This window comes from Amblyomma americanum, chromosome 1 (genome assembly GCF_052857255.1).
Source record: "Amblyomma americanum isolate KBUSLIRL-KWMA chromosome 1, ASM5285725v1, whole genome shotgun sequence".
Lineage (NCBI taxonomy): Eukaryota > Metazoa > Arthropoda > Arachnida > Ixodida > Ixodidae > Amblyomma > Amblyomma americanum.
Genome location: NC_135497.1, coordinates 99,029,486 through 99,045,805, shown reverse-complemented (window position 1 = coordinate 99,045,805; position 16,320 = coordinate 99,029,486). Strand labels below are relative to the sequence as shown.

The window sequence follows — 16,320 nt, the reverse complement described above, 5'->3', positions numbered from 1 at the left end:
AAATGTTGCCGCCACCACCCACATCACTATTTTTACCCTGTCGCATTCGTTGCACATCGAGCGTGGCTACGCTCATGAGTTCTAGATTTCAGAGCACTGCTGTCACAGCATGCCAGCAGATGGTCACGTGAGTTTATTTCATAGTTTGCGGGCTTTCTTTTCAACACAGAAAAAAAAGCTAATCTACTGCTAATCTAAGCTAATCTACTGATGAATTAGAAATCTTTTCTGGACGCTCTACAATATGGCACTGGAATTTTCGCCATAAAAGCGCAGCGAAAAAATCAATTTCTACAACTTATTTAAACACTCAGCTCAACAAAATACCATATTTACTCATGTAATTTGTGCACTTTCTTTAAATTAAGGTTTCAAAAAGGTGATGCACAAATTACACAGAGATTTCGCAAAAACGTCCTAAAAAACTCTGCGAAAGTTATAATGTGCAACATATATCATATACTGCCACCTATATGTCGATTTTACCCCCCCCCACCCAACTCAAACCCCTCACTGCCCCAAAAAATGTTGAATCCACATATAAGTCGACACATACCTCCTCCCTGCCTCATAGTTATGTAGTTCCCCCGAGGGATGACATGATGCTGCGTGCACAGCTTAAAGTAATAAATGCGCAAAGACACAATCGTATAGCCACCAGTCAGAGGCAAATGGAGATAAAGGCAATAAAAACGGTGCCCTTGCGTGCAGCCCGGATGACTAGATGTACAGTGCAATTCACTTATGATATTGAGAAAACTGGAAAAACTGATCGTTATAACCGATTATCGTTATATCTGGACTGGCAAAAAACAAAGAGCACACCCACGTAGTCTGCCACGCATGTAGGTATTACCCCATGCATGTAGCCACTGCCACCGGCGCTCCTAGCTGTCAAGGGTGCACAGCGTCTTGGTGCTCTGCCAAGTTCACCAAGCGAGCCACCCCAATTCCCTCCAGAGCTCCCATCAAAGATAAACACATCGCAATGTTATCGGTGCACAGCATCTTGGCGCGCTGCCAATGTCTGCGCTGCGGACAGCTCAAAACAGGGAAATGCACCAGAAAAGCTAGTGCTTAAATAAAAAAGTAAATTCTCAAACATCTCAACGACAAAAGTGGGGGGAGGGGGTTGGGAGATATCGCCTTGCACTTAGTCAGCGTCACTTTTTACTCAGTTCAGGAACACACAAACCGGAGAAAACTACGCTTGTGTGAGACGGCGTAGCGGTGCGTCCGCCAAGCAAGCTCCATTCTCCAGCGATTGTGACGACGATAGCGCTTGGTTCCCAAGGCCATAGGCAATGCTCCCTCACAGGTTTAACCACACTGGTCTGTTTGTTTGCACAGTTTCTGCATCATTCGCTTCAAAGTATTTGATTTTTTATCAAACTTTCAAGCAAATTTTGGTCGTAAACACCTTCCGGGCGGCCAGAATCCTATCACTGTATCCATTATTTCACCGATAATTGTATCGTTGTATATGGGAGAATTGATAAATCTAAAGAATTTGATCGATATTAAGCGATATATCGTTATGTCTAGCACCATTATAAGTAAACTGAGTAGTTTCAGATTCTGGCACACACCGGAGCTTACCGTAAGTTTGCTCTCATTTATGACGAACATTTATGTTCGTCCTGAAAAACGACCGCTAGTATAAGCGAACCGGGTAAACTGTGCCCAATTCTATCTTTTTTTGCCAGAACCAATTTAACAAACAAATTAAATACTTTTTTTTTTTTTACAAATGGAGCTCCATGCATCCTGCTGGGGATGGGCACCAGCACAGGGCGCTTACTACCCACGGTTCAGGCAAAAGAAAATGTTAGATCCAGCATACAGGTCAGTGCCGTGTGTACATCGACCCTTCAATTTGCAATGGTTGTTTTTGTAAAATAAAATTGGAGGAGACACTTAAGCTCCGCCTTAAGGGTATGACGCAATAGCGTTAATGAGTTAATGTCCACAAGTGCAGAATTGATTATTACATTCACAGATCCCCGAGAGTCCTCATACCACTCCTGGTGCAGTGGTGCAACGATTAAGCGATGCGCCACTGCCCTGTGATGGCAGGTGCTGCCATGAATGGCGCTTATGGAAACCAGATTGCTCTTCCCGAGCAGGCTCTCGTGACGTCATTAATTTAATGTACACCTGCCACGGTGGGCAGTTTGCACACAATCTGGTGGGTAGGCTGTGATGACGCCACAAGGTCACATGATAAAGGTGGCCCACCTGCCCCTTAGGTTGCTTCTCTAGGGACTTTTCGTGGATTTTTCGCTCACGGTCAACGACGCAGACAACAGAAGCTGACGACAACTTTTCTGCAACAAAAACTATTCAATGCTATCGCGTTAAAAAGGTAAACTTAGATGCAGCAGTATACAGTGCACTGCATGTTCTGACCTTTGAATTCCAAAGGGAAGGATGCACTACACTGCGGCCACTGTTGCCATTATTTCACTCAATTATATCATCGTTATCTCGTTATATGGCTATTTAGCTGGTGCTGACTTGTTTACACTTGTGTTTGTGCGTCTCAGGAAGGAGAGTTGTTACCAAAGCGACCGAAGCACGCTGATTCTGGTGTCCTAGCCTCCCCCCTCTTGCCAAAAGAGCTGGCTGTGCTCGCCCCTCGCATGCATCAGGTATGACTTCGCTTTTGCTTGGCCTTGGCAGTGACATCTTCCTTAGAGTGGCATGTCCGGCGCGGCAGCGTCCCCTCGCCCCTCGCACCTTTTGCAACCGCACACCGCAACGTGGCTGCGCCAATCTTCCTAAGCCTGCCTTGTGCATACCCGCATGCATGCTGGTAGCCTGGCACAGCACGGAGCGTAAAATGTGCAAGTATTTTTTTTATAAACCATGGTAATAAATTAAGGGTGAGCAAATTACACGAGTAAATATATGGTATATGAAATATACCAGCTTACCATACATAGTGGTCACTGACGCAACATGGCTGAAGTTGTCTCCATCTAATGTGCTCTGGTACATTTTTTAAACCTTGACGAAAGTTATCGTATATATTCGCATAATGAACCCACTTTTTTCCAGAAAGTTTACATCAATTTGGCGGGAGGGCAACAGATTTTTTTTGCGCAAGTCGAAATTTCATATCATGCTACCATCCACCTGCCTGTGTCTGTTCATCCGTTCGTCAATCCATCCATCATCAACAAAAGCACGCGGTCAGACGTGCTTGTGTCGGCGATGTTTTGCACATTCACTTCAAAAGTGTTTGCTGTATCACAGCGCGATCCAACGATTATGTGATAGCCGGCAGCGCCGGCAAATCGTGGCGAGATAAAGCCAAACATGCTGAACACCGGCCCAAAAGGTCAGGTGCGTGGGTTTAAAAAAAAACACGCAGGACGGTAAGGGGTTAGGCATTTTCGCTCCCGATCTTGAGCACGCCAAATCGCTTGGGGGTCTGAAGGTCCTGCTTCGTTCACAGCATTTCTTTATTATAGAGGATGTTTTATAGGGTTCTGGTTTAAACTGCTATGCTCCTCTCCGATGCTCGAGCACTCGCCGGCATTCTAAGCATATAGTAGAGCAGTGTCAGTAGGTCAGGCTAAGCGCGCCGAGCAAGCCACTACCACTGGCGCTTCTGCCAAGAGCGCAGAAAGTCTTGGCGCTCAGCTAAGTTTGCAGAGCCTCTTCCCCACTCCCCCCGCCTCCCACAGGAGCTCTCTTCAAAACATAAACATGCTGTGATGTTATCGGCACCCAGCATCTTGCCGCGCTGCCAAGGTCTGTGCAGTGGATGGCGCGAAAACTAAGGAGTGCGGTATGAAAAGCTGGTGGTTAAAAAAAAAAAAAAGTTAATTTTTACTGACAAAAGTGGGAGGTGGGTTCATTACACGAGTATTACGGTACGCAGGACACCTGGAACATGCCAAGCACTTTAATTACATAGCCATCATACACAGTCATATTGCTATCTTTTTCACCACATATATCAACCAGAACTCGGGCAGGCAAAGAGTACAGACCTAACTGCATACACTGTGCGCATGCAGATAAGAACATTTCTGGAGATTTGGGCCTTCCCGTAGTGAAATGAGAGCACATCCACCGTGTGCTGGAACATGCAGAGCTTTTCTTATGATGCCATTAAGGGGGGACAGTGGTCTTACACTATTTTCCTTATTTTTGTCCAATCCTAATGGAACTGTATCAACTTGCTCAGTTTTTATACTGATTTCAAATATGAAATTGCTTTTTATATTAATTTGTTAGTTCCTAAGATGAGTAATTTTAATTAGTCATTTATTAGTACCACGGTACAAAAAAATATGGCTCAATAAAAATTAATTTTTATCCCAAGGCTTCATAGTATGGTGAGTGAAGAGTGCAATAATCAAGGCAGTTTTTTTCATTTTACCCTTATTAGTAATTTTACAGCACTTAGAATAGTAGCACCCAAAGTGTAAATATCATACATAGATAAACTTTGCAAAATTATAAATTCTTGAAGCGTCATTGAACAATTGTGCTTCGATTATTGCATACATTGTGCCTTCAACTTCCCTTTTTAAACAATATCACATGTCTATCTATCCTAGACATTGAGATATTGACGCACTAAGACAGCCAGGTGTCCAAAATTTTCATGGTGTTAAATCGCCTGCTCCTGCACAGATTGAGCCCACACAGTGATCTAAATTTAATATTATGGTCAAAATACAAATTTCCCTGGAGGAGAAAACTGGTAGAGTTGAAGAATAATAGCTATAGGCTCCAAAAATGTCATTTTTTAAAAATTGATTTTTCGGCCATTTTTTGGCCCCAAATACCAGTGTCCCCCCTTAAGCAGTTCATGCAAGAGTAATCCTTACTTGGTCAACCCCCACCTTGTCATAACTGTCAACGTAGTCACCCTTCGCCATACAGCGGTGACCAAGAATATGCCGCTCCTTGCAGAAGGCCCGCTTGCAGCGTGAGCAGTGGAAAAGGCCATCTTGTCCTCGCAGAGGTGCATCTGGCTCTTCTTCAGGTTTGACAACAGCTGGCACTGGCCTGCATATCGTTACATGTGCCTTACCAATCAAACACATGCCTTCCCATCTAAAAACAATGTTTTATACTATATGACAGCATCGCATTACTGTTTAAAATTGTTGCCCCAACTGAACAGGCCCCACTACTGACAAACTTCGCATAAAAGCTGAACTCCACTAAAGCGAACGGCACTGAACTGGAGACTCTCCCACAGCAAACTGCCGTCAAACACCACGGGTCCAGTTCAAGACAATTTTCTTGGCGCAAAACTAAGCTGATACAGGTATTTTCTTCTGATGTTTTTTTAATGTGATAATTTGCAAAAAATGCAGAAACTTTGTGGTTCTTGACCTTCCCAAGGTACCACCAGAGTTGCACAAACATTCAGCACAGTTGAGTATTCCATGAGGACTCCAAAATAAAAGGCAACACTGAGTCAAGCTAAAGCCCAGTTGAATGAGTTTTGTTCATGTTTATGCATTCATGATAGCTCTTCTGATAACTGAGGCATGCAGGGATCATTGGCACCAATGAAAAATCAAATGACGCTTTCACCTACAGGGTTGAGACGTTCGACACTGTCATTGAAGTACCATTCAATAAAAAACAAGACAATTCATATCACCTCGAATGTGTCCTCACCTACAGGGTTGAGACGTTCGACACTGTCATTGAAGTACCATTCAATAAAAAACAAGACAATTCATATCACCTCGAATGTGTCCTCAACTCAAGCACATAACCACCATTTTTAACACCAGCAAGCTAACTTAACCACACCGGTGAATCTATCCAAACGAACAGTGCTAAATTCATTCTCTTGAGGTAGTTTTGTACACAACGTTGCATCTTGAATGACTGTCACCCCATGTCAAGTTTTCTAAACATACTAGCATCACCACGTTTTGAAATCTGTTTTGATGCACCCTGTCAAAGCAGGAATAAAGTCCTGTCTATATTATATTGCCACACTGCTCATATTCCGCGAGCGCCGCCATGCGGCCGAGAGGCATGACTTGACTAGAGATGGAGCGAGGAAGACGACGCTTCCACTCCGGTGAACACTACTGGTCTACTTGGCCGTTCGATTAAAAAGCCCCTTTTGAGTCATGCTACGTTTGTCGGCGACAATATTCACAACTGATCCTTTCATTCTATGTTAACCACTGATGTTTACAGTTGATCTGCATGACTTAAGACTGCTGCCTATGTCACCTCACAAAAAGTGATCCATAATAGGGCCTGTGATACTGTTGAATACAACTGATCAATAACCAAGCCTAAATACAACACGCAAAGCTTTCTCAGTAAAGAATTTTGCACAAAAATGTTCTGCATAACAAACACTGAAATGAGTGAGGAATTAAAAGCTTTGGTTGTGGCACTTTTGCTAGAAACACCTACACTTGGGAAATATCCACTGTGTGACCTCGATATATTTAGAAACCCACATTAAAAATTAATTTCATGTCTTCTAACTACAAGACAAAATTAACCATGACATAAAAACCACTGCACAGGTGACCACACACATTGTCACGTGCATGCACTTCAAAAACAGTAGTGCACAGCAATCAGAAAGCATTGCAGGAAGTGGCCACTGCCTCTAGTGCCAACGTGCAGCTCTGTAGCATAGAACAGAACAGCAGCAACTTCTGAGTAACAATGTAATCCAAGTAGACCTCTGCAGTTGATCCATTTTGCGAGGTCGGCCCCTGCGACGCTTTGGAGGTGCTGGTGGACTGCTCGTCTCCACAACCAGGTGCAGTGTTGTGGGCTGGGTCGGAGGCTCCTCGACATCCACAGGGAGCATGCGAAGAGTCCGCTTGTCTTCACCTGGAGTAGTGACCACTGTGCACATAAAATAAAAAGCAAAAGGGCAGCCATTTTCTTGGACTATGCTATGGAAAGCAGATGTAGGGTTCGAACAATGGTAAGCATGGAAACAGAACCCAGCATTTACATCAGAATTCTTGAAGAAAACTGACAGTGAATTTTTAAATACAAAAGCAACAATGTAGGCTTTGAGGCACACCCTAGTGATGAGGTATTTTCAGATTTTCAGCCACCAAGGACCTCACACATGCAATGAAATCTCAGTGCATGGGAATTCTTGCACTTGCCTCTATAGAAATATGGCCACCATAGCCAGGATCAAACCCATGAACTCATGCTCAGCAGCTGAATGCAACAGCCACTGATCCACTGTTACGGGACTCTTATTAAAGGCACACTGAGAACAACTCCATCCAATTTTTGCTCCAAGTAAAAATCAATTCTATGGACCTTTTTGGCTATGTTGATGTTTGTCCGGCAGCAAGGGACGCATTTATTACTGAGAAAATTATGCTTACCATAAATTTCCCCACCACGTGATATGAACTAATAACGTATACACCAAAAAGGACTCCATGGTCACTATCTTGAAGCCAATGGTGATGTATCCTAGCCTCCAAGGTCTGTGGTCATAATGTGTCACCCCACCGCAGTTTACTCGCAAAATCATGCAGTGATGACTACACCTCTATTTCGTTTATATTGGCCTTTTCTAGCTTACAAATGCTCCATTTTCAGTCAAAGTAAAATCTTTGTCATTAGAATGCTGTAGTCTATTGATACAGGACAACTTCAATTTGCCCTCAATGTCCCTTGAAAATCGAGTGATCTGCTGCTTAAGCAAAGCTTAATACTTTCTTGCAGAGAAAAACAGAATAAAAATCAGGGACAAGTGCGAGTGTACATTCCTCAGAAAGCATCTAACAAAATTATAATGTATGCATGGATGGGACAGGGAGTCGTGCCTACTCCCCAGACCATCTGGCCATCTACAGACTGTTCCGCAATTAAACGCGCGTTGTAGAATGCTCCTCACAGCTAAACTGGTGAACTGTTCGAGCTCAAAATTCGCACAGAAATGGTGTTTAGTTGGCAGAATTGGTTTATACCGCATTTCTTTGGGTTACTTGCCTGAATCAATAAGAAGTCGGATATTCGCATCGTCTGCGATTGCCCCGGTAGCGCCATCTCGTTGGTCAACCGTGAGATTAGGCACAGGATGGGGGTCTTTTGTGGGAAGTTAGAATACTCTTCAGCAACTGCTTTATCAATGATCACAAAAAGCTTAGTTTGGCCAAAACTGTACCAAGTTCAAAGACTTTGGTGGCACAGCATCGTCAAACCTCCCGCAAAACACTCCCTCACTTCCTTTGGCGAATCTCCATGGCCAACAAACAAGATGGCGCACTAGTGCAACCGATGGGAAAGTGGCCCGATTTGTTTCGTCGTCGCCGCAGACGGTACGAATATCCGACTCTTAACTGATTCAGGCAAGTGCGCCAAACAAATGTGGTATAAAACAATTCTGCCAAACAGTGCCATTTCTGTGCGAACTTTGAGCTCGAACAATTCACCGGTTTAGCTGTGAGGTGCATTCTATGGCGCACGTTTAATTGCGGAACACGCTGTATAAGAGGCAAATTTTTTTGCACACCTAAAACTCAACTGGAACATAGCTGGAAAGTTTGCAACACCTTCTAATAGACAGCCATGACCGTACTGACACTTACACCGTAGCTCATCTAAATAAATGTCAAATCTTTCCTACATTTTAATGCAACCAGGCAAGTACCCTCTGTCATAGCGCAATAATTAAGCGCAAATCTGAGTACCAATGTCTTCTTCAAGATAAGTCACAAGCTAAAAAAACGTTCAATCAAGAATTTAGCGACGATGTCGGACAGCTGTTAAACAGGCATACAGCCCATTGAATGTTCATGACCATGGCTGTGTATATATATGCATAAACAGAGCACACATTACGTTCGCATACCAAAGGAAGGAAAGAGAGGAAATAAGAAATTGCAAAAGCATTCCCTACCCCCTAACAAAGAGTGCTGCAATACGTGTTTCATTACTGACTAATTATTAACATGTTATATATTTCATGCTGTTCTTTTGCCTTGCACTGTTTGCCTTGTAACCCACTCCTGTATAAGCCTGCAAAGGCTCACAGTATCTATAAATAAATAAAAAAATTCAGAGGAAGCATGTACACATTACACATGGCATACCAGACGTACCAGTGGGTGCCAGTTGCTGCAAACGATAGTATGATGAGGGAGCCTCTTCAGAGTCCTTGGAAACGTTGCACTGGTGACATTCATTTACGTGGTTCACCATCTCCTCTTCACTCAATGCAAAGCACTGACACAGGCTACAGGCAAAGATGTCACTGACCACACTGTTCTCTGCAGAGAAAGCAGAAAGCAAGGAAACAGAAACACAGTGTGAACTCTGCTATTGTCAGAGGTCTTTCATATATACAGGATGTTTCACCTACGATTTTACACAATTTTTAAAAATAGGGTTTTTGAGTTGGAAGAGGGATTTTTGTCGGCATAGCATTGTCAGTGGTGTAGTACATCAGAATACAGCTAAGACTAGCAGGCTGGTTATAACTAATACTGCATAGTTAACTTTTCAACTATTACTGTTTGGCTCCTTAATTATTCAAAGGTGTGTAGCCCACCGTAAGTAATACCTATATCAGTTTTTAGAATTTAGAAAACGCGGTTACCCTTGGTGCCGCGGTTGAACAAATTTTAACTATTTTGGCAAGTTACGTGCACTGGGGAGGTTGCTTTGCCTGCAAGCTTTTCGAGAGTGCATGTAACTTGGTGCGATGTAGCCAGAATTTGTTGTGCCACAGCGCAGAAGGTAATAGCTTTCGAAATTCTAAAAACTGACATAGATATTACTTATGGTGGGCTACGCACCTCTCAATATTTAGGGAGCCTGACTGTCATAGTTAAAAAGTAACTATTCAATATTAGTTAACCAGCCTGCTTGTTAGCACGTCATAGCTGTATTCTGATATACTACACCGTTGACAACGCTATGCCGAAAAAAGCGCTCTTCTAACTCAAAAAGCCTATTTTTAAAAATTTTGTAAAGTTTTAGGTGAAACACCCTGTATATAAGCTCTGCCACTGCAAAAAAAAGACTAACTTTGCTCACAAAATCACTTTAAGAAAAGAAACAATTTTGTCATCAAGTACAATGTCGATTTTCATACCCGAGCCAACGTTTAAAGCCTTTAGAGAGCAATTTAGGGAATTCAATTCCTCAAAACACAAGTTTAAAGGTTGAGCAGTCAAAAAAAGAAAACTGAGATGATGGTTTATGGGGGTTTAATGAGGGACACTGTATGAACTTTAATGAGGGGCACCGTATGAGTGTATGAACACACTATGAGGGTCATCGTAGTGAACGGCTCCGAAAATTTCAACCACCTGGAGTTCTTTAACGTGCACTGACATCACACAGTGCAGAATTTTGCCTCCATCGAAATGCGCCCGCCACGGCCGGGATTGAACCCGCATCTTTTGGGTCAGCAGCTGAGTACCATAACCACTGAGCCACCGCGGCGGCAGAAGGAGATGAAAAATAAAACAAAGACAATACAGCCCTGCAATGAGCGTGGTAGACAAAACACATCAACCTACAACTACTGAATCCTCCAAAGGCCATTAAGTCTTCACTCAACAGGTATTAAAACAGCATCATATCAAAGCTTAGCAAGCAGTGGCCCTGGCGTCTGATACGCGGCTGACAGAGCTAATCGCGCTTGCCATCTGCGCCTAAAAAGTTGTTCACACTCAGTGATAACTATAGCCATGAGGGTCCGAGTACCGAGAGCCGCACAGCTTCGACCGCAATTTCCAGTGCTACCACTTCATTTTATACCACTCTTTCTTTTCGTCCAAACACTCACAAGGGCATCAAGAAGGATGAATGCTACGTGGCGGAGTAATATCATTTCGCGGATGCACTACTTCTGCAGCCTCCGCAGCACTATCTGCTATGTATGAAATGGAGCATAGGTGGCTTGAAGTCCATGCTCCATTGAGACCTCCAGGGCCCAACCCACTACTGGAGTTGTACCTCCGGGTCAGGGCTCAGCAGCACAGTCTCCCACTGACTTGGGTTTGAGATTTGGAAGCTCAGAGGTGCTTGGTCCTCTGGGCACTCGAATAGGATGTGATTAAGGTTTGCTTTAGAATGATTGCAGAGAGTCCAGCGGGAATTGCATTCTGCGGGATACATCAGGGAGTAGATATAAGATTTTGAGAATGTACCGTTTGAAAGTTGGCACCAAACAGAAGTACATCACAAGTAGTCCACGTTTCTTGTATGAGCACATACCACCAGAAATAGGATTGGATTAAAGAAGCAGATATCCATCGCAAGTAGACCACATTTCTTGCAGGAGCACGTACCGCCAGAAATAGTATTGGATTAAAGAAGCAGATATTCATACCTGTGGCTTCAAATGAGAAACCTTCAGTAACTACGATGGTCTGCGAGTCTGCTGTAGTGGCACTGTCAATGGCAGCGGTAATGTTGTTGTCACCTTCTTCACTGGATGGGTCGACCTCCACACTTTGCTCTAGCAGCATATCCTCCTCCTTGGGTGCCAACCCTGTCAAATAAGTGAACAATGTGAAACAAATCCCTCGTGTGATCCTCGACACTCCCAAAAAGCAACAAGAAGTGCAGAATGCACACAATAATTCAGGTCAGGCACTGCCAGTGCATATGCATACTACTGCAAAGGTGTGCACACAAGTGCCAGTGAGGTAGCAAAAAAAAAGTAGTTTTATCATCACGGCATCCTAGAAGAGCTCACCCCACTTCTCCAGTGGGCAAAATTTCAAAAAAGAGGCGCTATTCTTGAATGCGTAAGGCTGCTCACTTAACCCTAATGAATTGGACTTTGGCAGTAACATATTGGACAGCATGAAGGTACACACAAATGCTGTAGACTTCGGCATACAAGTACTCAAGGAATTGCGATTCATGTCATTGATCTGTACTGGGGTCAACAGTTTGATTACTTGGAAGGTGTATGAATTGTGGGCAACAGCGTGGAAGGTAGAAGAGAAAAATTATGGGAGCACCTAAGCAATTCTTATGATATGCAACTGCGAGAGCATTACTTGTTCCTGAGTTGTTGGAGATTTGGAGTGTGAACACTGTTTCGCTGCAACAGCTCGCTTTGCATGTTCCGCTGCGTTGTGATGGTCTCGCACTTCATCAGCAGTGAAATGCCGCCTCTGGCCACGCTTTTCCGTCTTGCCTGACGGTGTAGACATGAGCAATTCAACCTCGGATGATGACTCCATAGCACTGCAACATCACTCTCCAAAAGCTGTAGGCCAACTGACTGCGGTGGCCAGGGACTTTCCTTTTTGTGTAATCTCTAGCCGCGTTTAACATTAATACCACAGCAGAGGTGGCATGCCACTATTTACATGTACCACATCAAGTGAGGCAAGACTGTGGCCTCTGGCCCAGTGCATGCAAAGGAGGGGGCCAGCCACTCCCATCTCGAGCACTGTCTGCTTTGTTATCCAACTGAGGGGGTATTTTATAGGCCCCTCAGGGAGGAGGCTGCGGAGAGCAGGCAGGAGGAGGGTAGTCCCCAAAACTCTTTCCAGCAGCCTCTGGGAGCTTCCCTTCTCTTTTGTGTTGTGCTTTGTGTTTCCATCAAGGCCAGGGGGGGGGGGGGGGGGGGGGGGGATCACATCCTGCAGTGCTAGGAGTGTTTCTCTCTCTTGTTTGGGAAGCATCGGTGACACTTGTGATGAAAGGATTCGGAGGGGGAGAGTCGCCTTCTGCAGTGCAAGGAGTGTTTCCCTCTCTTGCCTGGGCCGTGGCGGTGACACTTGTGATGGCGTTTTTGCTCCAGAAGGGGTGATAACGTCATGTGTGGGCCGCATTACTGCCATGGCTTTATGATGACAACGGGGTTTCCCCACAACCAGCCAAGTAATGCTCTCGCATTAGAAAATCAGGAGGTACACTAATGGCAATGACTACCAACTGCTGTCCGCAACAATATAAAATTTGTCTAAGTGATGCCACCATGGATGAGCCAAAGTTACGCACCTTGAGTTTCTGTTGGGTGCTCCTGCAGGGCATGCTGGTCTAACTCATCTTGAGTGTGAAAGATTGCAGTGCAGTGGCCACAGCTAACAGAACCTAGAGAGTTCTTGTGCTCCACAAACTTGCCAATATCATGGAAGCCCATGTGGCACACACCACAGATGAAAACGTCCATGTTTCAGTTGAACAATGGCAATAATAGCGATCCTGCCACCACTCCTCATGCATTGGGCCAAAGAGCACTGCGTCAAAAAGAAACCCATTAAAGTCAGACCAATATGAATTGGTATAGTAAGGCACAATGCATGAAATGGTTACCAAAGCTGATTAAAACAGACAGCGCTTTGTAGTAGCTAGCAGCAGGCAGATTTTAATGAGATCAAAGACATCCATGTATCCACTTATACAGACTGTGGCTACCGACCTTGACATCAGAAGTTAATTCATTTGCCAGGTGAAAATTTGTTAATGGGATTCTGCTGGTTTCTAATGGTTTCATCTGGTCTGCTGCTGCATGAAATGGTCCCTGAAGGGCACCAACTTGTTTTTTGCTTGGATCTACTGGTCCTGGTCAGAAGCCTTCTGGTCTTCTTTGGTCTATATATATATAGTCCCAGAAGGGCATCCACTGGTTTTGTGTTGGGCTCTTCTGGTCCCTGATGGGGGCTTCTGGTTCTGAAGTGGGATCTACTGGCTCCTACAGAGAGCTTTTTGTTGTTGGATTGACAGCTTTTTCAGTCGTTTATGATGTAATGGTGTTCCTCACTTAACAAAATTTTTCAGCTAAATCTCTTGGAGTTTTTCTGCTATATATTGCTAAAATAGTGCTGAAATTTAATGAGTAAACTCCTTATTAACTGTTCCCCACTAACACCTGTGGGCACCCTTAATGAAGGAATATATAAGCATGAGATCATAGCAAGTTAGAACGCGAGTACATAAAGTTTCTCATATGTAATGTGTAATGCAGTGCTCTGTTGTTGCACCTCTTGCTGGCGCTAGCTACGCTTAAAGCTGTGTGTTCTCACTATAGGCAGGTCTGCGTGGCCCTGCAGGGCAACACATTTTAGTCTAGGTTGCTTCTGTTTTCCTTAATTTTTAGAGGGTGCTTATCATTATTAAGCAACTCTTTAAAACTTTTTGTAACTTTTTAGAACGGAAATCTAAAGACACATTACACGGATGGTTTATTCAAATAAATGTTCTTGCTACCAGCAGCTACAGGGAATGGGCCAATAAACCATTTGAACTGGGACCATAAAGAATCCCATTTCGACATTTTCACCTGGGCGTATTCCCAAAAACGGGGACCAACAGCCCTTGCGACCACAAAATGGATCTAAACTAAAAATGTTTATGCCAATAAGGTGGTCAACATGAAGATACATGACAGGTGCTTATGGTTTATAAGGGTTTAACGTCCCAAAGCGACTCAGGCTATGAGGGACGCCGTAGTGAAGGGCTCCGGAGATTTCGACCACCTGGGGTTCTTTTACGTGCACTGACATCGCACAGTACACGGGCCTCAAAAATTTCGCCTCCATCGAAATTCGACCGGCGCGGCCGGGATCGAACCCGCGTCTTTCGGGCCAGCAGCCGAGCGCCATAACCACTGAGCCACCGCGGCGGCCTGACAGGTGCTTATGATGAACTGGCAGCCACCATAACTGATGCACTTTCGAGGCTCCGTGATGGCTTTACCGCGATGCACGTAATTCACTACAAACGAAATACTGAGCCACTGGAAATGTGTAAGCTCGTACCACCCATTCCAATGTACCACTTACATCACACTCTAGTGCGTGGAGCAAGGGCGAAATAAAGCACAACTTTCATGATCTTCATTCCATGCACATATTCAAGTGACAGAAAACTCGGACAATTACGAAAGCAAACTCCTAGCTGAACAGTATAAATGCACTACTTGTTACAGCTCTTAACGTCCTTGAACTGGTCAAATTTTCATCTGGGGTCCGTACAGCATAGCGCATGGCCTTGAATAGACCTTATTCGAACGTGCAACCATGAAGAATGTTCTGTTCTGTTTCACAGCACGCGCGGAGGCCAGAACAGCAATGCAGAAAGCGAATGTGTACGAGACAATGCAAGCACATATAGAAGCTTGCCAAGCAAACCAAGCGAACAATGTCTGAGCATACATGGCCATCGTTTCTACCAAAGCACAAGTGACTACCGCCCAGCGAGGTTTCAATCGCACTCCTGCTGCGCAGAGCACCTCCGCGCTCTAGTTGTGCAGGGCTCAGCTGCGCAGTCATCACTTGCCAGTCAATAAGATGTCAAAACGAAGATGCGCGACTTTTGCTGTTGGCATCGAACTTCAATCAATTCTGACAAAGACTCAAAATACTGCTTTATCCCGCTGATGCTTAGATCCTGCCGTAGGACCTGTGGATTCCCGAACAAGGTGATTCACTTCACCAGAGTTCCAAAAGAAATCAGCGACACTAAGCGGAAAAGCATCCGTACAGTGTGGAAAACAAATCAACAAATAGTGCAGCCGATGTTGCCAGTTAAGGACAACTGCATGAAACTCTTCCTGTCGGCTTCGGAATAATAACGAATCGTCTGCTCGCAGCTTTAAAACCCCAGCACTGCGTATTTTCGCACACAAGGCCTTGGCTTGCGTATCAACGGAAAACAAGGATGTAGCTGAACCAATGCAAAATAAACTTGAAAGAACACTTCAGCCCTCGAAAACAAGTTACATGGCTTGGCGCAATTATTTTAGTGAAATGCGAAAGATATGTGCGAAATACTGCCGAAGTGGTTTGGGGACGAATCAGCGGCCATTTCTCGAGTCACAGTCTCTCCTCAGTTATTTTCGCCTTCATAAAATACTTAAAATCTGCTTCCTATACCTAAAGATGCATCGCACTGAAAGCGCGCAAAAATAATTTTCACTTAATGACAAAACATTTACTGTTCAATGGAGTTATGTTATCGGCAGGGAAGAATTTCTTGACCAAGCACTCACCCCAATCTTCGTAGAAGGTAGGCTTAGCCAACAGCATACAACCACAGTAACGTTCTATGGGGGTACGTAGTGGCATGACCGGATGCTGAAAGCTGACGCTTTTCAGACGGACACCGCCGAGAGGCGCTGGCGTAGCATTTAGTTTCAACGTGGACTGAGCATTCACCCAACGAAAACCATCTGCTTGAAGCCAAATTTTGTTTTCCGTTCTCGTATTTAAGTGGTAACGACTTCGCTAAACGCTTTATTTCCCTGTCATAATGCATTCTTTTTATTCTAAGCCTAACGAGGGTTTCCTTTTCCGAGTTCGTTTTCGCCTACAAACACTGCGGGAAGAATACGTAGGACAAAAAAATAAAACCGCTACA

The 16,320-nt window shown here is 44.3% G+C and overlaps 1 protein-coding gene across 10 annotated transcripts in view; it reads right to left on the bottom strand.

Annotated features, from left to right (window-relative positions):
* LOC144113334 (uncharacterized) overlaps positions 1 to 16,073 on the bottom strand; it is an 87,196-nt gene extending 71,123 nt beyond the window's left edge. For 2 of the 10 annotated variants that reach the window (XM_077646343.1, XM_077646353.1), the window contains exons 1-6: positions 15,953 to 16,073; positions 12,961 to 13,199; positions 11,330 to 11,491; positions 9,090 to 9,257; positions 6,693 to 6,861; positions 4,848 to 5,028 (exon numbers count right to left, since the gene is read on the bottom strand). In XM_077646343.1, the coding sequence (XP_077502469.1) occupies positions 4,848 to 5,028; positions 6,693 to 6,861; positions 9,090 to 9,257; positions 11,330 to 11,491; positions 12,961 to 13,132 (852 nt within the window). In that variant the 5' untranslated portion in view covers positions 13,133 to 13,199; positions 15,953 to 16,073. Of the gene's footprint in view, positions 1 to 4,847; positions 5,029 to 6,692; positions 6,862 to 9,089; positions 9,258 to 11,329; positions 11,492 to 12,960; positions 13,200 to 14,744; positions 14,856 to 15,240; positions 15,572 to 15,952 lie in introns of those variants that run through there. The other 8 variants (XM_077646347.1, XM_077646354.1, XM_077646350.1 and 5 more) reach the window with 7 other exon arrangements.
* Positions 16,074 to 16,320: the final 247 nt, after the last annotated feature.